Source organism: Centruroides vittatus, unplaced genomic scaffold, assembly GCF_030686945.1.
Source record: "Centruroides vittatus isolate TY-2023 unplaced genomic scaffold, ASM3068694v2 contig_854, whole genome shotgun sequence".
Taxonomy (NCBI): Eukaryota; Metazoa; Arthropoda; class Arachnida; order Scorpiones; family Buthidae; genus Centruroides; species Centruroides vittatus.
In genome coordinates, this window is record NW_027122558.1 from 537,071 (window position 1) to 560,259 (window position 23,189).

The following is a 23,189-nucleotide window of genomic DNA, read 5'->3' on the forward strand; positions in this document are numbered from 1 at the left end:
ATTTGTTTCTTATATGTTTAAAGCATATTATTATAAAAGTCAGTTTTTACATAGGAAAAGCAAAATATGATGAATAGAGTAATTACTAAAATAATCTTAATATTGGATCTTATAGTAATGTCAAGTCAAGCTATTTACCTTTTTCTCTAGATAAAAGTTTTATTCTGACTGTCGAGAATTAGCACGGTCGGCATCGAAGTAGTTAAAATTTGATCGGACGGTGATTTTACAGTAGTTAATTTCAAAAAAAAAATTTAAATGTCAAATTTATGTTCATATCTAAAATAAATGTAAAGAATTTGTTTTCAAAAAAGTAATATCTACAGTTTTTCTTGTTGGACAATATCAAAAAGGAAGTCTATTTACCTGTTACATAAATAATGTTGTATATACTTAAAATAGGAAAAAAAAATATTAATTCTACAAAATATATATGTAAACCGACTATAAAACGTTCCATACAAGCATGAAAAACGATTTTTGTAATAATCATAGAGAAAACTGCAAATATCTTATTTTTGGTGCATATTGATATTGCATAGCATATATCTTAAAGTAATTGTTTTTTGTGCTAAAGGTGTAAACAATATATATACTGAAATATGTGTGATAAATACATAAATATCATTGATAAAATTATTCACAAAGAGTTATAATTTATTATAATTAAGATGATTACTATTGAAGTTATAAACATTTTCCAGTTTTCTTTTGAAATTTTAATTATAAATTATCATTTCTTTATCTAAATGTCATAAAATCAGGTCATTTTGATTTAAGATATTTTTATTGCTATTTAAAATTAAATTACATTAAATTGATCTGATGATAGCATATTTTTAAAAGATAAAAAGACAAGAAAAGGATTAAGTAAGGAATGGGTAAATAAAGAAATGGAGCAATGTCGACAGTTACTTGAAATAACTTCATAGAAATTTTTAATAAAAATAACTACAATTATAATGATATTTTCATAATTATAAAAATTTTAAATTTTATTTATAAACAAATATTGGCTTGACAATATTGATTAATTATTTAATTATATATTTTAAAAAATTATAATTATTAATGTACATTTTAATATTTAAAAAAATGCAAATACTTAATATTTTTCATTTTAATGTAAATGTTATTTACAGGATGTTTTTAAGGCACAATTATTTATCTGAAAATCAACAGAATCACTATTCAGATTTAAATGCAATTCCTTATTTTTTCTCTTTAAATCTTCTACATCTTTGTTTAAAATGCAACAATCTAGTAGCACTTTATTATAATTTCTCTTGAAATTTTCTAACAAATCCTGTTCCTCTTCCTATTAAATTAAAATTAGATAAACTTTTATTAAAATTCTATTCTTATGATAATGTTTTATAAGAAACAATAATTTAAAAATGGTACTTTTATACATTCTTCAGGTAACTTATTATATGGTTGAATTTTTTCATCTGTAAATTCTAGTGCTGAATATAGTTCTTTAATTATAAATATTTTTTCAGCCTAAAATAGAAAATATAAAAATTAAAAAGTGTTAATAGAATATTTTGCTATAAGTAACAAGATAAATTTCTAAGAAAACCAACATAAAATTATTAAATAAAAATATTGTAAAAACATACTTTCTCTATCAATGTATTTAAATATTTCAAAATTTCATCTGTTTCCATGACAAAGTGCTTAATTTCCTGCTTTTTATTTTTCAATATTTTGCTTAATGCTTTTGTTCTTTTCACAAAATATTCTTGAATTTCTTTATTTTCCTGTTTATTAAATTAGAAAATCTGATTTTTATTTTGTTACAAGTGATAAATTTTTCAATTTCACAAAATAATACATGGTAATTAGGTTAATTACCTAACTATCATGATGCTAATATTTAAAAAAAAATTAATATAATGACTATCAAATTAATTAAATTATTTTAAAAACCATATTTATTCTAATAGACACTAACTACAAGATGAAAACAGTGCACTTACTATTGGAGAAAGATAAGGCTTATTTTAAACCGAAAAATTACATATTCAATGTTTTCACTCTTACTGTATGTTGAAATTAAGTGTGTGTGTGTATATTGAGTGTTGTGCTGTTGCTCTAATAATAATAAACTGAAAAAAGTGACTGGGTTTATTCCATTAATAGTTATCCTCGAATAAAAATTACCCTCAATTCTCATTAGCTACCTTCTAATAAACAGTGCAGTAGCAAGCTGAAAAAGTCATAGATAGTGCACTGTTTATTATAACAAATTTGGCATTTTTGCAGAAGTTTAAAAAATTCAACATCAAATAATATGAATGAAATATAAAATTAATTACTTTCTGCTATGTTATAATTTTATTATTTGAGTCGTAAATTCTGATCATACTTTAGACTTTGAATTTTTAATGTGATTTGCTATTTTGAGAAAGTTTATGAAAGATGATATTGCATAATTTCAAAATTATATCAATATTTGATAATATTGTCTTTCATAAACTTTCTCAAAATAGTAAATCACATAAAAAATTCAAAGTTTAAAGTATGATCAGAATTTATGATTCAGTAATCACAGATCTTATTCCACAAAAAGTTCCAAAAGTCACAATACGTGGGAAAATTGGATCATCAGCTTCCAGGTTCATGGATTGTTGTTATAGTCCCCTGGAATGGTCTCCAAGATCCTCTGATCCTTAACTCTCTTAATTTTTACCTGTGAGAGCCCTTGAAGGCTTTGGTGTATTATAAAAAGATTCAAAACATGGATTAACTAAAGAAATAATGAGCAATCTTTTCTGAACAGCTGAAAGTGAACTTTATCGTTTCTGGTAGGCCACATTCATTTTTTCTTAAGGACTTGCTGCTTTAAGCTTGATGAGTACCAACACACTCCATAGCCTCTGGTACACTATACCAGTAGTTACCAGCTAGTGGTTCATGGACCATCAAGAAAATTTTGGTGGTCTATGGAGAAATTTGGACATTGATTGACTCAAGGTTACACAAAGTATGAAAGAAATGCAAAATGCTTGGTTGCTTTTACCACAAAGTTAATTCTTTGTGGTAAAAAGAACATAAAATTTAAATAAATAATCAACAATAAATACTGTTTTGAGTGCAGTTGTCAGCCTTCATGAAAAAGAGGCAACAATCCATAAACTTATTTCAAACAAGCAACAAACTTCACACTAATTTATTAATATGAAAGTCACTTGTTTAATTATAACAAACTAAAATGGAACTTTTATGATTAGTATTGTAGATGTTTGTATCATTTAAAAAATTCATGATAATGGTCTGTGGGATTCAAAATTATGAAGTCAGACAGGTTGGCAACCACTGCACTAGACTCTAAAATAATATATGCTAATGATAGGCAAACAAGTCAAATATAGTTTATTTTTTCACTGATCTAGTTTGAATGTCACAAATATTAGGTTAATTAGGGTTGCGTAATGACACGAGGAAAAAACAGGAAAATAAAGTTGCATTACTAAAGCCTTGGGACTACAAATTAGGACCACAGGCCATAGGTTTCTCATGACTGGCCTAAAGAAACATTCATTCAATTAGGTATATAACTTCTGTATTAACACAAGATTCAGTTTGAGTGAGGGAGATGAGTCCATGTATGTTTGAAGAAATGACCAATATATAGAGATAGCTATTACAAAAATGTGATTCTTTATAAAAGTGTTAAATTTTGCTATGTATTGCAACTTTTGGAGCATGCTCTATTTTAATACAACTTTGCCATTGAGTTTGGAAATAAATAGAAACAAACCTTTTCTTGTTTATAAAGCTCTTCATATTGGAACTCTTTAATATTTTTAATTTTTTGTTGTAATTTTGCAATATTTTTCTGAAATGTATATTACCAGTACTTTAACATGTTTTAAATAAATAAATATTTTGAAAAATTAAACTTACCTTTTTAGCTAATATCTTTTCTCTATTCACCTTAATTTCTTCAATACATTTTTTATCCTTTTCTATTAAATTTTCATACAAGGTCCTTTGTTCTAAAGTGCTAACATGGTAACTCTTATAACATTCTATAATTAATTTCCAAAGTTTTTCTATTGTTGGTTCTATTGCAACTTTTATTTCCTGTTTTTGATCTATTTCCTAAATAATATATAATATCTTTATTTATTATTAAAAAGTGATTTGTAATTCTTTAATATATTTAATGATCAAATAAATTAAGTGAATTAATTAGTCAAGTTGTGGTTTGATAGTTATATGCCTTATTATTTGATCATTAGAATAAGTTGGGATTGGATATATATAGATATTAATTAATATATTTACTTGCTTTTTCAACTCATTTATCTGTTTTTCATATTTATCTTCTAAACATTTCTGATTTTCTTCATAATTAGCTTTTTCTTCCATTTTTATCTCATTAATCTTTCTAATATCATCATTATGTCTCTCATTTATGTCTCTGTGAGTCTTTTCATATTTTTCTCTGAAAAATGTTAGTTGACTTGATAAATTAAAATATATATCTTGGGCTCTATGCTGAAATGTTTCTGAAATGTTTATGAATAACATGTTTTTATATGTGAAAAAATAAAGAAAAACATTATAAAATATAAACTTACCAATAATTTCATTAAAAATTTCATAATAATGACTAATTGTTCTTATATATTGCATTTCTGCTACTTGAAATTCCTTTTCAAAAAATGAACATAATTCATTTTTCATATCTAACATTTTCTGAAATTGTTGAAACATCAGTTCTCCATCTTTTTGAACTTCTTTTAATTTCTTCTCTCTTAATAATGGTATCAGTAGAGCATTTAATTTTTTCTCATTCAGATGAGTCAACTCATTTTCTTTAAAAATTTTAAACTAAAAAATATAAAAAAGAATTTAAATATTTCTAATGAAATAAGTAGCACGCCTTAAATACTCTAGTGATATATAAACCAAACCAACTTTAATGAACCAAAAATGTTTCAACCTACTCAAATAGGTGTTCATCAATTGAACCAGGGACAAGTTCTCTGGGCTTGCTTAGAATGCACCACATGCTTAAGAGAAAGTTTTGACTGTCAATATACTTTTTATATGAGAACAAATATGCCAATAATAATTTATTCTAGCATGTAAACTCTTTTATCATTTGTGTTTCTTTTATGTTGGCAGCTAGCAGCTAGTCATTTTAAGTCAATGCCATGCTTGTGGGAACTCGATCGCTTGCTTATGTGGAGGTTTTCCACAGCAAACAAGTGCACTTGCATGATGTCGTACGAAGAATTTAACACGGCCAGATTGTATCGAAAGCTTGCAATACCCAGTCGGCGCACATATATTGTGTACGGGGGCGGATCTACATAGAGATTAATAGGGCTTAAGTCCTGGGCCCACAAAATTTGAATTATCATCATAAATTTTTAATACTTTTTCATAATATATTTCATATATTTCATGTGTGGATATAATGGGCTTTATAATAGTCCATACTTTTTATTCACACCAAATAACGTTTCTGCTTATTGTTTAGTGCTAGAGATAGACCTATTATTCTTATTATAACTTTCAACATGCCCAAAAATTTTTGTCAGGATTTGCCCGAGTTGAACCAACAAAAATTTGAAAAAAGAATACAAAGAACCTTCTAAATAAACCAGAACACGTGTAAAATTTTAAACTCAACATAAAAATGAAATTAGACAATAAAACATAATAAATGAACAAAACCTTATGAGTATAATAAATGACCTTACTAGAAGAAATAACAACCCGCATCAAGGAATAAAAATCCAGTATGCGTAATAAATAAATAATATAAATAAATAAATAAAATAGAAGAAATAACAAACCTCTTCTATATGCTCAATCTGATGGTACAGTACATGGTGTTTCACAATGTTTTGACAGTTTCAAAGTTGAATAACTCAAAAACTAATTGTTAAAAAAAAAGTTGAAAATTTTACACAAGGTACAAAATTTATTCAATTTTACTTATGAAATACTACTTCGGACAAATGACGACCATTCACGGCTACACAAGACTCGAGGTGTTCCACCCAGTTTTTGAACACATTTTTTGTAACTGCTGGAGGAAGTGTGGAAATTTCATCTCAAATTCAATCTCTTAATTGTTCCAAGCTTCTTGGCCAGTCAGAGTACACTCTCGCCTTCAAATAACCCCATAGGTAAAAGTCTGGTGGGGTTAAATCAGGCAAGCAAAGTGGCCATTCGAAACATGCAAGTTTGGAAATTATGCGGTTGCCAAAAGCTTCACGGAAAACTTCAAAGGTCTTGTTGACTGTGTGGTATGCATTGGCAGTTTCATGGAAATTTTTTACCCAATTCGATATTGTTCCACAAACAGGAATTGGATATCATGGCTGAATCTTAAAATGTTTACGAAATTCATGTTGCACGTGCATGACAGATTCGCCAATGGGAAAATAGCACTCTACTGCAAATGCACAATGTTGCTTCGATCAGTGTGCCATGATACTATGTAGTAACCTATATGAGATGAAAATTGACAGTCTGCACTACTAATAAAGGGTGCCACCATCACTGTATCTTGGTTTTAATGCAAATTATTCACTTTGAAATCATCTAAACATTGTGAAACACCCTGTATTTAGAATTCCAAGAAATGATAAGCTACAGAATTGATACACTAAATCCTTGGGTGGATACTCCATCCCATTAGAGAACTACTGATTCAACAGACAACTAATGTATGTAGAAGCTACTGGACATAATCTACCACAAAGAATTAAAGAACATAAAGTACAGTATATGGTGGAAAAACATCTGGATAATGCAAAACTTGAAGCCTAAGTCACATGAGTAAAATGGAATGAAGCTAGTATCATTAGGCCCTCTAAGAACCCTAATTTACTCAAAAAACTTCTAGATGCTAGAAATTTATAAAGCAATCTTGTATTAACCACAGGAAATGTTTATGTACTTTTATTTCATTTTTAATGTTAAATAAAAAACATAAGAAATAAGATGATAATTAATTTTTATTACATTGAGTTTAAAACATTACACATGTTCTATTTTATTTAGTATGTTCTTTGTATTCTTTTAAACTTTTGCTGTTCTAGCTGATGAAGACCTATGTGAATAGATCAAAACATTTTTGGTCTTTTAAAGTACATTGCAGAAGTTATTTCATTCAGATACTTCTTTCAGTTTCTGTAATTCTTATGTTTAAATTTGCCAAAATTAAGTAAACTGTTGAATTTTTTTTCCATTAAAGTAATGAGTAGAAAGTTAAGAAAAAGATGGACATATTTAGAGTTGTTGTAAATCCAGAATTTTTGGCATTTGTCCCCGATTTGGATACTTTGTCTCAATTGAAAAATTTCCTTTTGAATGTCCTAATTTGCCCATTTTTACCAAAAAAAATAATTCTGATTTGTATTACAAAAAGTATTATAATTATTGCAGTAGGTGTCTATATGTGTTGTGCATGCATGCACCTACCACCTGCCTTTACATGCACACGTATCGTGTTCTGTTCGTTCTATGTAGTGCAGTATGATTGTATGAAAACATTGATGGTTTTAAAGCTATCATTAATGATAGATCTGTGGTAGGCTGACTATATGTATTTTTTTATTTTCTTGTTCCAGCCATTCTTTTGTTTTAGTAACATTTTCACATTCGTTCCATTTTCTGAAAATCAGAAAACTTTTATACATGATCCACTCATTTGTCAAATTGATAATTTCACAAAAAAAAAATTTGATAAAATAATATACATGAAAAAAATTCCTTTTAAAATTTAAATTTAAATAAACATTGTAGATTGTATTATTACAGTTGTAGCTTTTATCTAACAATACATAAAATAATAATGATTAATCCATGAATGTACTATTTTTACATTTTTGCATATTGAAGGGAATTAATCAATAAGGCCTATGAAAAGCTCATATAAAACATACTTGTATATTGTATTTCCAATTTGTGATTCATTAGAAAACGTTTCTTTCTGCATCAATAAGGGTCATGAATTTGAATGGAAAGAAATAGCATGAAATGTCATTTAACAACTCATTTAATATTAGAATAGTTTCAACAAATTTAAAGAATATGTTACATGAAAGAAACAGATGAACTTTGACAATTCTAACATAAACAATAATAATTAAAATAATAACATAAAAGACAATAATAACCAAACACCTGGAGAAATGGAATGAAGAAAAAATTGCTAAAACCAATGAACAATGCTGAAACTATGATTAATGTGAAAATCTTAACACCATCCTTGCATTTCCAGAAAATGCATTAAGAAAACAAATGTTTTTGGCATATTTTATAAGTTTGCATCAGGTTTCCAATCTAGCTTCAATTTGATAATATTCAATATTGGAATGTTACTCAATAAGTGATGTTATTTATTTTTAAGATATAGAACATGCTATATTTCTCATATGTTTGTGATTAAAAACATAATTATGAAGAGTTATGATAAGTAAAATAAAATATTAAATGATTATAAAACAAATAAACATATATACAGTATTTCTACATGTGGTTGACTTGTCCATCTTGTGATGAAATGTTCTTATGTGGATTATTGTATAAAGATTGCCATGAGGCAAATAGAGATTTGCAGTCCTTGTTAATTATGCATCTCCTTTTAATGTGGCCTTAAATATTTCTAGTATTCATAGCTTGTGTTCATCAAACAAATGCTGTAATTGGCCTTGTTAAGATTTGTAGATACTACAAGTTCCATTGCAAACTATGCTAGAATAGTTACCAGATTATTGCTATCAATATTAAGTTTTTGCTCCATCACTTTGCTTCTTAAAGATCTGTTTGTAGAAAGGTACACTAATTGTCAGTTAAATCTTTCATCTATCACAAGGTTAGACTATATTCTGAGAGCTCTTTTGCTGTTTACTTTATCTTTGCCAGTCCTTGATAATTTGTAAATGGTGGGGTTTCTGCGATAGCATATGCAGATATTTGAATATTTAGTATTTGTTTGAAATTGAACTTACAAGTTAGTCTTGTATTGTACTCAACTATTTTAGACATAGGTGTTGGAAAATGGGGTTCTATAGTCCAGTCTTGACTGCAGGATTGACTGATGTTATTTTATTCCCCTGTGTTCATAATTAAAAATGAATGCACAAGACCAAATTATTACAGCACATGTTTGTTAACAACCAATGTTTGGTGATTTTATACACTGGCCACTGCCAGGCCTACATCAGTATTTTGCTAAAATAATTAACTTTAATTTTCAATTTCAGCAAAGTTTTACAAATTCAGATTCTATCATTATGTAATATGTTTCAAAAAAATGAGCAAAACTTTAAAGGTGAAAGATAACCAAAACAAACATTTCTAATCATAGAACATGACATATTGAGGCACAAACACAGTAATGACTAATGACACTGAACATGAAAAAGAATCTTTCGTAATGGATAATTAAAGTAATTGCTTGACAGAGCAACTGCCAATTGTGATGAATGCTTCATAGTGTTGACAGAATGAATCACATACTTTTTGGAAAATACTAAGCATCTTATGCATAGCTGTAGCAGTGACACTAATTCTGGTGATGGTCTTGGATTTCAATGAGAGTCTTGTACACAATGCTCAAGATGTCCCCACAAAAATGTTGAGACAGGACAGATCAGGAGATCATGGAGACCAAGGGATGGCACAATCATGCCCAATCTATCGGCACAAAAATATAGTGTTTAGGTAGTTCTGCACTATAGCAAATATGGACTGGCATTCCATTGTGCTGGAACCACATGCATCATTGAATGGTTGATGGACATTCCTGTAGAAAATCTGGCAAGACTTCTTACAGACCTCTTGCAGAAAAATGCAATACTTTCCCCTGGCAAGGCAGTCCAATAGAAGATATGGCCAAATTAAGCAGTCGTGGATTATCCCCGCCCAAACATTCAAAGAGAACTGCCAATTGTCATGCCACTATGTTGTACGTGGGTGGCCCACACATGCACATTGTGTACATTATAGATTCCATCACGCTTCGTCTAAGAATCAAATGCCAAAAAATCTGGCTACATGCACTATGCCATAGGAACAGTGGGCAAATTCCACACAATGAGAAAGATCCTTATCCATCATAGCCCCAACTTTCTGCATATGGTAGAGGTGTAACAACTGTTCACGTAGCACTCACCACCATAGTACTATAAGCCACACTAAGGCTACACCCTACGGCTCTCCCACTTACTTCTGGCCGATAGGGAATGCTCTCTATCATATTTGACATTCTTGCCGTCCCGGAACATCATGCCCATCACAGCAGAAAGATCCCATCTCGCACGATTGCCATTATGAGTACTCAAAACGTTTTCCAATCGGGAACCGACCAAACACTCCCGGTACATTTGTCGAGCTTCCACGACATTGCCGTCGGCAGCTCCTTGTACGAAATGTACGTCAACCTTCTCGGCACCAGAATAACGATCCATCCTTCTCTTCAGACATCGAGGTCACAAACGACCACAGTGCAAAATATATACTTTTATACACTTGCCAGAAAGCGCTCTCTACCAGCTTTGCCATTCTGATTTGACCACTCATACTACGACCAGAAATGTTTGTTTTGGAGTGTTCTTACACACCACGAAGTTTTGCCCATCTGTTTTGAAACATCTTGTATAAAATACATAAAAAAAAAAAAAGATTATTATTCTTGTAAAATGATTTTTCACCAAAAATTTATTTAAACGTTTTTCTATTTAACAATTTTTAATATAATAAGATTTCTCTCTAAATAAAATGAATGTTTTAATTGAAAAAATAAAAAAAAAACATTTTAAAGAATATTCAGAATATTGATTGTGATTTAATTTAGATATTTCTTAAGATTAAAATTAATCTTAAGAAATGGCTAAATTAAAATAATTGAACAAACTCTGAAATTACCTCCAGAAACTGTTTAACCAATTGTTTTCTTAATTGTTCTTCCATTGTTAATTAACACGCAGAAAAATGTCTTGTTTTGAAAATACGACTGGCGTCTTTTGGTTGCCGTAGCAACAGATACTTCCCATAGTTCTAACTGCGCCAATTTAATTGTTTTTTTTATTGCCGCCGTCTGTGAGAAATATGACTGGACAATATCATTTCTTTCTGTGTGTTATTTATTTTTTCGCAAAGATAGAGGAAAATAGTAATAATTAATTAATTAATTAATCCGCTAGAAGAGTGGCTCGAGCGCCCTCAAGTAGTAATCATTGACAGAAGCAGACGATTTTATCAATTTTAGCTAAATTTTGAACTCCCGTTTATAAATTAAACCTAATTTTTATTAATTAATTTTTTTAAATGATTGATTTTAAATAAATTTTCATGTAACAATCTGTTTTAGAAGTGAAACTGGAATGTCCATCCCTAGTCCTAACCTTAGGGATATTGGGAATCGGGAATCTGGTAAATTCTCTGATTTCTATGATGGGATGCTACTACAATTATCATGCATCACCCTAAAAGCGGAAAAATTATATAATTATTTCAGACGAATATTCACGGAATTAATTCAACTCAAACAACCTTGTGTGTTCTATCCACGTTTCCCCAGAATCTTACTTTCCCTACTTCTGTTACATCGTATTTCAACAGAAGTAGCTTTTTTTTATACATCTTTCCGCCCCGTGTGCACTAAGAGGGCCTCTTTAAGCAAGCCCATTATGGTTCGGCCGGGTAGTGAGGGACGAGGCCAACGGGCTGGTCACGTGGTTTCCCGGGTTTTCTTCACGTCAGTAACATCTAAATAGAGATCAATTTCACTTAGAAAGTTCTCTCGGCAGATCGCCCACGTGTTGCGTTGCTGTGTATAACCAATTTAAGATCCTAGGGACCCGGGAGATTAAAAAATCTTCAATTGAACGTACACGTGAGTATTTCGACGATATTTCACTACTTTGCACTGAACAATTAGCGATGAGAAACTCACTTGTGCCTCATTTCCATTGAATCAGGTATGCTTCGATCTCAAAGGTAAACAAATGTAAACGTCCTACCTAATTGTTTAATTAGGTAGGACGTTTAATTAGGTAGGGCGCCGAACTATCTACGAAAAATACGAAGTTAACTAAAAATTTATTAAAAAATAAAAATAAAAAACGTAGTGGTTTAGCCAACGAAATTGTTCATAGATGTAAAAATTTGAAGACATGGTTTTCGACACTAGCCACTGGCGTACTTTTTTCCTTACAATATATTAATCGTTCTACTTATAATTTTTCCCCACGATTAAACAAAGCGTTATGACGTTCTCGGATAGAATTCCGGGAAGTGAGATTCGGGTAAACGGACCCTAATCCCCTCTTCGGCGTATCTTGCTCCGGGACAAATTAGTGCAGTCGCGTAAATATTAACAATAACAAAGGACCAGCCTTATTTTCTAAATGAGGGGTATTTGCTCTTAACGTAAAACTTTTTGAAAATAAAATTCACAAACAAACAATTATCGTAAAATAAAACTTCTTTAATAGTTACACGTACTGTACATACAATATTTTAAAAATCTTTCTTAAATTCGTTATTCTCTGAAGTTGCAAATGCTATTTTTTTGAAATGTTTCCAGATGCCCCTTCGAAAATGTCGGATCACCCATTCCAGATAACGTTGGAGAAACGAACTGTACTATCGTATTCGCTATACGTGAATGTGGTTAGATTTTACTGTTATTCGGCGAGGCAGTTGCAAGATCGTTTCTTTTTTGTCCAGAGGTGAATTTAGAGGTGAATTACATTTAGAGGTATTTTTTACATTTAGAAGTTTGTTTCTATTTCTTTAAAATTAATCGGTTAATGTTACTTATGGTAGCGAACATGGCGGTTCGTCTCTGGAACAGTGGGGACGTACTGTACGTTCTAACTTAACCTAACCTATTCTAATAAATTACCATAATTATTGCCAACCAAATTATTAGAATAGAAGTAATCTATTAGAATAGGTTAGGTTAGAACGTGCGTCCCCACTGTTTCAGAGACGAGCCGTTATATTCGCTACCATAGGTAACAATAACCGGTTAATCTTTACTTACCTGGACCGTCATGGCGACGGGATGCACGTTCTAACCTAACCTATTCTAATAAATTACCAATAAATTACTAATGCAAGAAAGATGTAAAATAACTCGAAAAATTAATTATATGAAGAAAGAATTTGTAATTTATTAGAATAGGTTATCTTTACTTACGTGGACTGTCACCGCGTGCGTCCCGCCACCATGACAGTCCACCTAAGTAACGATTAACCTTCTTTAATATAAAAACTTCATTTTCGTTGTAAATTAATACAATTCAAAACTGAACGTTAAAAAAACTGGTACAAGAAGAGAATTCTTTAAATTGAAATTTCGACTCTTTTCCCTTCGGCTCACCTCTTCTATTTTTCATGCCAACGGTGTTTATAACACAAAATATAAAAGATTAAACGGAACCTTACGTGTCTAATTGCGCCAACCGTTTCCGCACTTGGAACTACCCAATATCTACTCTCTTCTAAACAATGGGATTTATCTATCAGCATTCCAATGTGAAAATCACCTACATCGCGTTCAAAAATTACTCGAAAATACCCACATCTACCCATTTATTTTCTTCTGTAGAGAATCATTTATGAATGATGTATAGATCTACTACGTCAATCAAAAGATTTCATACAGAAATTCTTAGTTATAGCTATGCCGCCGCTTCCTATCTTTTGTTTATCTAAAGATGCGTAGTCCGCCATCTTTGATAAAATTATAAACGCACCTGAATTAAAAATTTTTATTTCCTTCTGGATTATAAAAGTTACAATGTATGTGAGTCCACGAAGGAATCATTTTTTAATTAGATGTGTTTTGGATTCGCATACACTGTAATCTTTATAATTACAATATTATATACCTATACATACAGTCAGGACCGGATTTAAGGACGGTACACTACACAGTCCCTACCAAAAAGTAGTTGATCATGAGTTCGAACTTGGCTGACCACGTGGAATTTTCCGGGTTTTCTTTACTTTTGTAGCACCTAAATAGGGGTCAGTTTCCCATAGAAAGTTCTCTCGGAAGCATTCTCTCTTGGTAGATCTCCCGCGTGTCGCGTTGTCGTAACCAAATAAACTAAACCAGAAATATTATATTTAAACAGTATGTAGCTAGATAGAAGATAAATATATTTATTTTTCCGGCTCTGTTATATATAACAGAGGAAATGTATGGCGATCGGTCAAAAAATGACCCCAAAGATTTTTATATTTTAGACTCGGGACCTTGAAACGTCGAGAAATGAAAACTTCGGGTTTTTCCCCTTGTATGTATGGATGTTTGTTTGTGTGTGTGAGAAGGGGGCACAATTTTGTTCACTATACATGTCAGATATTTACGTTAAATACGTAAATATCTGACACGTATAGTATTTATTTCATATACTGTAATATATTCTTTTGTTATGTATTTATGATTGCCTGTATTTTATCGGATAATGGATTTACAGTATGAATATTGATAAAATTAATAAAACGATTAACAATACGTTACCATTAAATTTCATAATGGCTTTCACACAGATATATACCTATATATATATATATATGCGTGTGTGTGGGTGGTATACCTAATACAGTCGAATCTCCGCTAAACGGTGGCCATTTTTTCAGGAACGTTTCTTTTCGAAATGAATACGAAATAACCATCAAACAACGGCCATTTTTATGTTTTCGTCAGTGGCCGTCGTTCCGAGGTTTTTCTGTATATGTACTATATGTGGAAAGTTTTTCTATTAATTAACCAAAGTGAAAAAACAACAACAAAATACATTATTCACTGTAAACTTTCGCTAAGTATAACTACAATTTCGTCACAGCACTTCCAACTTCTCCCCGAACTACGTGTGTATAATATATGCCTGCACGCAGTTTACAGTACACATTATGTACAGTATACATGACCGTGTAAATATGTAGATGTTCCCGTATACCGTATATTGCGTGTAAAATTTAATAATTTGAAGCATAACGTATTATATTCTTAACGAAAATATGTTTGCTTGCAGCGATTATAATGCAGGAAGTAATTATAATAACTCTGAAAAATAAAAAAATATAATAGAAAAATACCGTATTTTAATAGTAAGAAATTAATTAAAAAATAAACCGTAATTAATAAAACGAACAAAAATTATATATAATTATAGTAAAATCCGAATAAAACGGAAACCTGCCAAACCGGAAAAAATATTCGGTACCGGTTTATACAGGTTTTACTGTATTGCAAAATACAGTATTACATATAACGATCAGCTACATTTAAAAATATATTGCATGCAATTTATACACATACATGTAATAATAATATAAATAATATAGAATATAATCGAGTGAAATTTTATATTAAAATATCCAATAATAATAATAATAAAACAATTAAAATTTTTTATATAATATTATGTTTTAATATTTTTATTTTTATAATATAATTTTTAAGGAAAATAATAATAAAAATAGACGATTTTTTATAATACGAAACGATATCAAAAAATACAACATTGATATAAAAAAAATAAATAAAATAAAATTGTTTATTTCCTCGAAAAGTACGTGCTTCTGGTAAGCGAAATTACCCATTAATCATTATAAAGAATCAACAATGTTTATTATTTATGTATTAATTACGGCGATAGAATAATGTTTATAATTAATTAAAATAAATTTAAAATTAAACGACTAACGAAGCAAAACAAAATTTTTTAGATTTTATTATAAAGTTGAGAAGTATTTCCTTAAATGCCGCCAGGTGTCGAAATTGCTAATAAATATGGCGGACCAATTTCTAACTATTAAACAATTCGCCGTGTTAAAACGACCACCGGAATCAATTTTAATTTAATAAAATAATATACGATATAAAGTCGCTCGGTATTATTCACCGCGGCGATTCTACTTTTAGGTTAGGCTAAACGAATTTGAGAAAAGTTTTTATTTTTGTACCGAAATAAAAAAAAAGTTTTATCAAAAAAATAACTCGGGAAAATAAAATGACAAATAATTGAAAAAATCGATGGAGTGAAGAATTTTAAGTTCCAACACAAGTTTCGAACGTGGTTTATTGGTTAAAGTTAAAATTCGATTCTAATAATGCGCTCGATATAAAATCGAACCAATGAGACGGCCACACACATCGTATCGAAAGCACGTGCCATATTTTATGCTTCTACTTTTCCCTCTAGCGACGAATAATGAAAGCATTAGGAGGTGAGAATCCGATAAATTTTCGCAAGTTTTAGATAATTACGTAATAAGTTTACAAAGTAGCGCTAATTATCGAAATTGTAAGGAGAAATTAAATTAAATAAAGATTTTTTTCTTTTCTTTTTTTCGAGAAATACGAACACGCATCGGCAGAAAACATAAATAGAGTTACCCGTTCGAAAGAGAATGCGATCGCCAATGCAGCTTTGAAAACGAAACTTTTTCGAATGACTTAAAAATTTCCCCATCGAAATCTGCCTGATAAAAAGCGTAATTTACGCCATTAAAATTTTTATACGTGTATATAATTATATATATACATATACATGCGTGTGTATACATTAAAATTTCTTTATCCGGATCGATAAGGTGAGGAAAAGCTAAATGAGAAACATAATTGCTTAAAGTTTTGATTGACGTTATTAGAAAAAAATATGCGCCATTCTTTCGACTAAAGTCTCTCTGATCTACTTTAAAAGCTAACCGAAAAGGAAATAAGGGTAATGGGTCAGATTTAGTCTTTAATTTCTTTCCGCTAAAACTAAGCTGAGAAAAGCATTTTTTTCCCCCACCCCCTCCCTCCATTGAAATGGATTAATTTACTTTTGAAATAACTTGTATATTTCTGAACGTGCAGCGAACGTGCCCCCTGTTTTTTAATTACTCCAACCAGTTTTTTTACCAAAATAAGTAAAAAAATAAATAGAAAATAATTTTATAATTTTAATTATAATGTAATAATTTTCATTTAAATTATATTTTTCATATTTGATAAATTCTTCTTATTTTTTTATATGTCACCCTTCTATAAAAGTTTCCAGCAGTTTATTATATAGTTTTTTAAAATATGTGAAAAATTTAATGTAATAACAACTTAATTTTAAAAAAAGCAGTTCTGTTTAATGGAGTCATTCAAATTTTTTTTATTCATTTATTTGTTTAAACAGGTTATTTATGTGACTTAATTTTAATGATAAGTTATCTTAATCATGATTTTTTAGTGTATTCTGTATGTAGTTTTGAAGAAATTTACATTTGAATATATTCTTTTAAAAGTCATAAAAGTGCTTTGTTCTATTTTCACTTCTGTTGCTAATGCTGTTTGCTTTAATTAAGATTTTAAAAAAATCATTGGTTCTTGATTGTTGTTATCATTTAAACTGATTTAAATTTTATGTTGAGATATGGATAAGATTTAATTTATGTATACGTGTATTAAATTGAAAGTAAAAATACTGATTATGTGATCAATTTTATATTTCTTCCTTTAATTTTTAAATGGGAACTTTTTATTGAATTTTTTTGTTGTCGTTTAGAGTTTTTAAATTCCTTTCTTAAAATATAATTTTTAAATATATATTTATTGGATTTTATAATAGTACGAATGGATTCTCGTAAAAATGAATCGTTTTCGTTATTCCCGTACGAATTTTAAATTAATAATTCGTAAATGGTTAAAAATTTTTGAAGATTACGATATACTTAAACAAAAGCTTTGTAAAATTTTTTTAAGACGAAGTGCTTGATAAATTAAATATAAATTTGTTTAAATATATTTTTTTAAATGTGTAATTTATATTATAAATTGTTTAGATAATTAAAACAATTAATTTATTTTATAGAAATTTACTCAGTTGATATTAGATAAACAGTTAACATAAAAATCTTTTTATGAGCCATTGAGTAAATGAATTAGTTTGTTTATAGTAAAATATGATTTAATTTTTTTGTAATTTAATACTGTAGATAGAAGAAATAGGTCATCTGTATCAGATATAAAAAAAATTCATAATGTCAATTTGCAAAATTAGAGATTATCATTAGGCAATGTTTGAGTTTTTGGGTTGATATTGTAGCAAAACAAGGTGAAACATTGCAATTTCTTTGCATATTTAGTTGTCTTACAAGTTAGTTGTCATTACAGTTGCCAACTCTTCCAGAATTGCCAGGAGAATTTGGGAGTAAAAATTTTTAAATTTTTGGACTTTTAAATTGAGGCCTATTTTCCCCATATTTGATAAGATAATCAACTTTTGGTCCACATATTAAGACAGACTAAAAGAATAGATGGCAGTGTTTTGATATTGCTGAGAGTAAATATGTCAAATCTCACAAAATGTTTTACTTATGAGATGAAGAACTCCAGGAATTAACTCTTTGGGAGTTGGCAATTTTAGTTGTCATAGTAAAATATCTTAAAATCCCAGGCATATTTGAAAAATTCAATGACTAGACAAGTTTTTGAATACATTATTTTTTAATTTAGTTATAATTAGTTTTTTAAGTAAATTCATTATCTTTCTCTGAGAATCTGAAAATTATTTGTAGAAAATATCAAAAAATAAAAACATCTATATTTGTGTTATTAACTTAATTTAATTTATTTATTATATTCATAACTGTTTCAATTCACATACAAATCAAAAACAAGTTTATTGTTACAGTTTCCTGATTTGTCTACTTCTTAAAATTTAAATTATAAATACATGAGAAATTTACATATCCATTTAATTACTTTTGAAGTTATTAAATATTTGCACTTATGATGCTTATATTCAAAATGAATAGATCTAATGAATTTAACTGTGAGAAAATAAAGGAAGTAATTTTATAGAAGTACCTATTTGATAAATTTATCTAATTTAGTTAGATTCAAATATTTAATTCATTTTTGCAATATTAATAAGAAATTTATTAGTAATGCTTACAACTGAAAGCAAGTATTGATGTTTTATTGAAACAGTTATGAATAATATTTAAGATAAATTTATGAAAATTTGACTTTTTTAATTGACAAAGAAGCAAAATTCTGATACGTTTTGAATTCTTTATTAATATTAGTTTTCAAAAGAAAATTAAATTATCAATAACATTTATAAAATGTTACCTTGATAATTTGATATTTACCAAATAATGAGATATATTTAAAAATGGAATATTTTTTAAAATTCATATGTATTAATTATTTAATATAATCTGTTCGTATTACATTACACAGACTTTTATGAAGCTAAATATATCCAATCAATGCATTGTATTTAAAAGATATATTTAGTTTAGAAGAAATATATTTGTTAGATATTTTTTGAGTAGATAATTGATTGTTTTATAAAGGAAAATAACATTGCTTTCTTAAACTGCAGAGAAAATATATTTATTTTAAAATAATGATGCGTATTAATTAGTTTTAATTATTTGATGATTAACCTAATTAATAGTTAGTTATTCTAAAAATAACTGCTGTATATAACATTAAACTATGGTAGAGCCAGCTCCACTTCTGAATTGTTTAAATCAACTCAAGCTAGATCATCTATTTAGCAAATTATAATGATTTTTTAGCAATATTACTCTTTATATTTATTAATGTATTTGAAATCTAATTTGTTTTTCCTTCTGTAAGAAAAATCTATTATTAATATTATTCTGCTAAGAAAATTCATCTAATTATTTATGATTTTAACAATAATTTTTTTTGATTAAATTAACATTATATTTATTCTGATTAATTTTTCTATCATATTATTACTTTCTTATCACTTAATTTTATTGCTAAAGGAATATTATTCAGTAGATAATTAGATAAAAGTATAGATTAATAACAATCAGTAACTATTAATTAAAAATTAAAAAACACATTTAAAAAATTAAGGAATTAATTATATATTTATTACTTAATATATAATATTTTATTACTTAATAATATATGTATAAAGTATTATATTATTATTAAAAGGTATCAAATTATAAAATAAATATATTGAAATTGAAACATTGAAATAAACATTGATAAACATTGAAACATTTGTATTCATTCTTTGCATGAATCAGTAAATTCTTAAATTAATATAAACAGCCTTCAATAAAACTAGATTAAAAATTTTTCATTTTTTAAATATTTTTAGAACCTATCAATTCATTGGTAAGAAATTACAAAAATAGCAGATGATAGTCATAATTTTGAGTAAATAATAAAGCTGTCCACAATATATATAGTCTACATAAATTAAAAAAGAAAAACAAACATAAGAAAAGTATACATTTGAAAAACAACAGTAATAAAACCTTAAATAGGTATGCATGATATATTATTACAGAAAAATTTTAACTAAGTTAAAAAAGTAAAAAAAAAGATTTCTGATTGCTATTAATTCTGCTTTCAGATACTAAATACAAAATTTACTGCTTCATTTCTATTGAATGAAAAATTGTATTAACTCTTTTCTTTCTTAATATTATAAATTATAATTTCTCTGTTAATTCTTCTTAAGAGTTGCTGATACATGATTGTATTTATAGCAATTAGATAATAAGCAAAGAGAGATATCTTTGACATTCTTATATTGTTTTTTCTTCTCTTATTGAATGAGTGACATAAGAGTTGAAAGTGAAAGACATATGGTGAGAAATTTAAAGAGAAAAATTAATGAAGCTATCTTACCAATAGAAAAATTAAATTATGAGTACAGTATTAAAAAAGTATGACATATTTAAATATAATTCTAATTTTTCTGTATGGTCAGTTTTTAGTTTATACAGTAGTAATAATTTCAGACATACGTGCAACATTTTTCATTCAAATAGAGAAACAAATACAGATTTATACATTGATTTTTATTCATATTTATTTACAGACATGATAAACATATAACGATATAATATAATAATATCTGACAAAGACAAAGAAAATATTCAGTTGATATATTAAATTAATACCTTAAAAAATTATAAATTATATTACATGTTAGTTAATATATTTGAGTTACAAAGTTTTAAAAATTTTAATTCTATAATATGAAAGTTTATTAGATTCAAATAGGGTCAATTTCATAAAAAAAAAAAACTTCAACTTAAACATTTTATTATGTTATTCAATACAAAAATGAGATTAATTCTCTATGTTCAACATTTTTACGGTTAAATTAATTGATCTATAAAGTTTTACTAAATTCTTGACTAAATATTTGAGAAAATGAAGTTTTTGTTTCTTGTTTCTATTCAGTTTGTGATTGCAACATGCAGATTCAACCCGATACTTTGTATTTTGATAAAAAAAAAAATATATATATATTTATCCATGGAGGAAAAATTGTATTCTATTATATTTAACAAAACATGTTCTGTGTGAATTCACATAAAATGTATGTCATTAAATATGATAGAAAATTATCTATCTTTAGAATTTATGTATTCTGAACTATTCTGTTATTTTATAATAGTGTATTTATTCTAGTAGTTTTTTATGTAGATTGTTTTCTTCTGTTATATGTTTATTTTTTACATAATAATATTCTAATCATTGCTCTTTCTTAGTGAGAAGAAACATATGCTGTCAATTTTCAAAATGAAGCAGTTTGCTTAAACTTTTAATGTACATTTTAAATAGGAAATATTTGTAAATTTTATAGGAAACTCCTTAACAATTTTTTTTCCTGACTTTACGTAAAGTGCTATGACCAATCTTGTAACTAAAGTTTTATGCAACTGAAACAGTAATTTTTTTATTTTTTATTTCATAACATATTTTTTGAAATATTTCATTTATATAATTATTTTCTGTGCTTTCATGTCTGCAAAATAACATCATAAATTTATTTTATCAGGAGGAACTGAACATAACAATTTTTTAGTATAAAATTCTTTTTTGTCCTTGAATATTTTGTATTTTTGCTGTAATATTGCCACATTCAGGCAAATGCTCATTATCTCTACACTTCTTACAGAACTGGTTATGATTATAATTTTTATTTATAGATTAAAATATTTTTATATTTAATATGACTAATTGTTAATCTCTCAATTTAAATGACAAATTGTTAATGTATAATTTTTCACTTTCAAATTTTATTTTAATATGAAAGTTTTTTCACACTTTTCCATAATTGGTCTGGTTTGATTTCCATCTGTGAGTTTAAGCAAAAGTAAAATTCATTAAGTTTCATGACTCAAATTTAGATCTTTAAACTAAAAGGAATTAACATTGCTCTCTTTAGAAAAGAGAACATTTTTACTAATGTTGAATTGGCCAATAATTTTAATATTGATTTATGAAGTTACAAACCTGTGCCAAAAACATACTTCATCCTATTATGTATTATAGTGGAAAATGTGTTAAAATATTTAATGCATCACTTGTTTAATTTTTGCTGTTTTTGTGATACTTATTAAGTAAATATATTTGTAAATTTGTATTGAATTGTACTAACAACTGACAGATATGCTATACTTGTATTAGACTAGTTAAGTTTGTTTAATGTAAACAATGCTTCTGAATAAGGAGTGATGATTACTAAGTGTTTAAATGCTAAAAGTTCTATAACAACACTGACAATTTAATATATTAAATGAAATATTTTTATATTAGATTCAATTAATCAGTTTGTATAATGATAGATTAAATTAATATTTTTTTTATTATTTTCTGATACATTCTTAGCATTAAGAAAATTATCATTATAATTTTTAAAACATTTTTAATTTTTATGTAAACATTTTATGTAAATTTAAAACCTACTTTAATTGATATTCATTGAAAATAATTTTCATCAGTACAGAATATAATAAAATAAACCCTTCTAACCTTTTACCCGGTTAGAAGGGTTTATTTTATTATTACAAGTTCCGGTGCATAGAGAGATTATACAGAATATAATTTTCTATTATAATACAAATGAAATTTTTCATACTAATTTTTTGTTTACACCAAAAAGTTCTTTTTATATTATGAAAATTATTATTTTAAATAATTATTCTAGATAATGTAGAATATGTAAGTATAATTGTATTTAATTAACTTTATTTTAAAAATTAGGTAACCTATTTGGCTATATTTTACAAAAAGAATTTCCACTTCTTAATAGCAAAATAAAATCCTACCTAAAAAAGAAAAAATATATTAATTGCATTTAAAAAAGTGAATATACATTAAAAAGTTAGAATTTTTTAATTAGAAAATCATTTCA

At 27.5% G+C, this 23,189-nt stretch overlaps 2 protein-coding genes across 10 annotated transcripts in view; one reads left to right on the forward strand and one right to left on the reverse strand.

The window, feature by feature from the left end:
• Window positions 1-1,112: 1,112 nt before the first annotated feature.
• LOC136982570 (dynein regulatory complex subunit 2-like) lies at window positions 1,113-11,151 on the reverse strand. Of its 2 annotated transcripts, none has more exons than XM_067279093.1 (8): window positions 10,906-11,151; window positions 4,593-4,845; window positions 4,297-4,520; window positions 3,943-4,110; window positions 3,767-3,844; window positions 1,623-1,763; window positions 1,405-1,503; window positions 1,113-1,318 (listed from the first exon to the last, which is right to left on the reverse strand). In XM_067279093.1, exons 1-8 carry the CDS (start codon window positions 10,948-10,950, stop codon window positions 1,133-1,135), a joined length of 1,194 nt encoding a protein of 397 aa, XP_067135194.1. In that variant the 5' UTR covers window positions 10,951-11,151; the 3' UTR covers window positions 1,113-1,132. The 2 variants fall into 2 exon arrangements, with proteins under 2 accessions (XP_067135194.1, XP_067135193.1); XM_067279092.1 differs by having other exon boundaries at window positions 1,115-1,318; window positions 3,913-4,110; window positions 10,906-11,149.
• A 1,505-nt stretch (window positions 11,152-12,656) lies between these two features.
• Window positions 12,657-23,189, forward strand: part of LOC136982562 (lethal(3)malignant brain tumor-like protein 4) — a 72,816-nt gene continuing 62,283 nt past the window's right edge. Inside the window, exon 1 of one of the 8 annotated variants that reach the window (XM_067279066.1) lies at window positions 12,657-12,742. The gene's annotated coding sequence lies outside the window, so the exon portion shown is untranslated. Of the gene's footprint in view, window positions 12,743-15,564; window positions 15,586-16,076; window positions 16,231-16,271; window positions 16,308-16,382; window positions 16,597-16,679; window positions 16,728-16,756; window positions 16,918-23,189 lie in introns of those variants that run through there. The other 7 variants (XM_067279069.1, XM_067279071.1, XM_067279064.1 and 4 more) reach the window with 7 other exon arrangements.

Bases quoted from the DNA above. Each gene is read 5' to 3' on its own strand.
- LOC136982570 (XM_067279092.1), bottom strand. From the start codon at position 10,950: ATGGAAGAACAATTAAGAAAACAATTGGTTAAACAGTTTCTGGAG. The intron at 4,521-4,592 runs GTAAGTTTATAT...TAAACATTTCAG, and splicing joins AATTTTTAATGAAATTATTG to AAACATTTCAGCATAGAGCC. The intron at 1,319-1,404 runs GTACCATTTTTA...TTAATTTAATAG, and splicing joins TACCTGAAGAATGTATAAAA to GAAGAGGAACAGGATTTGTT.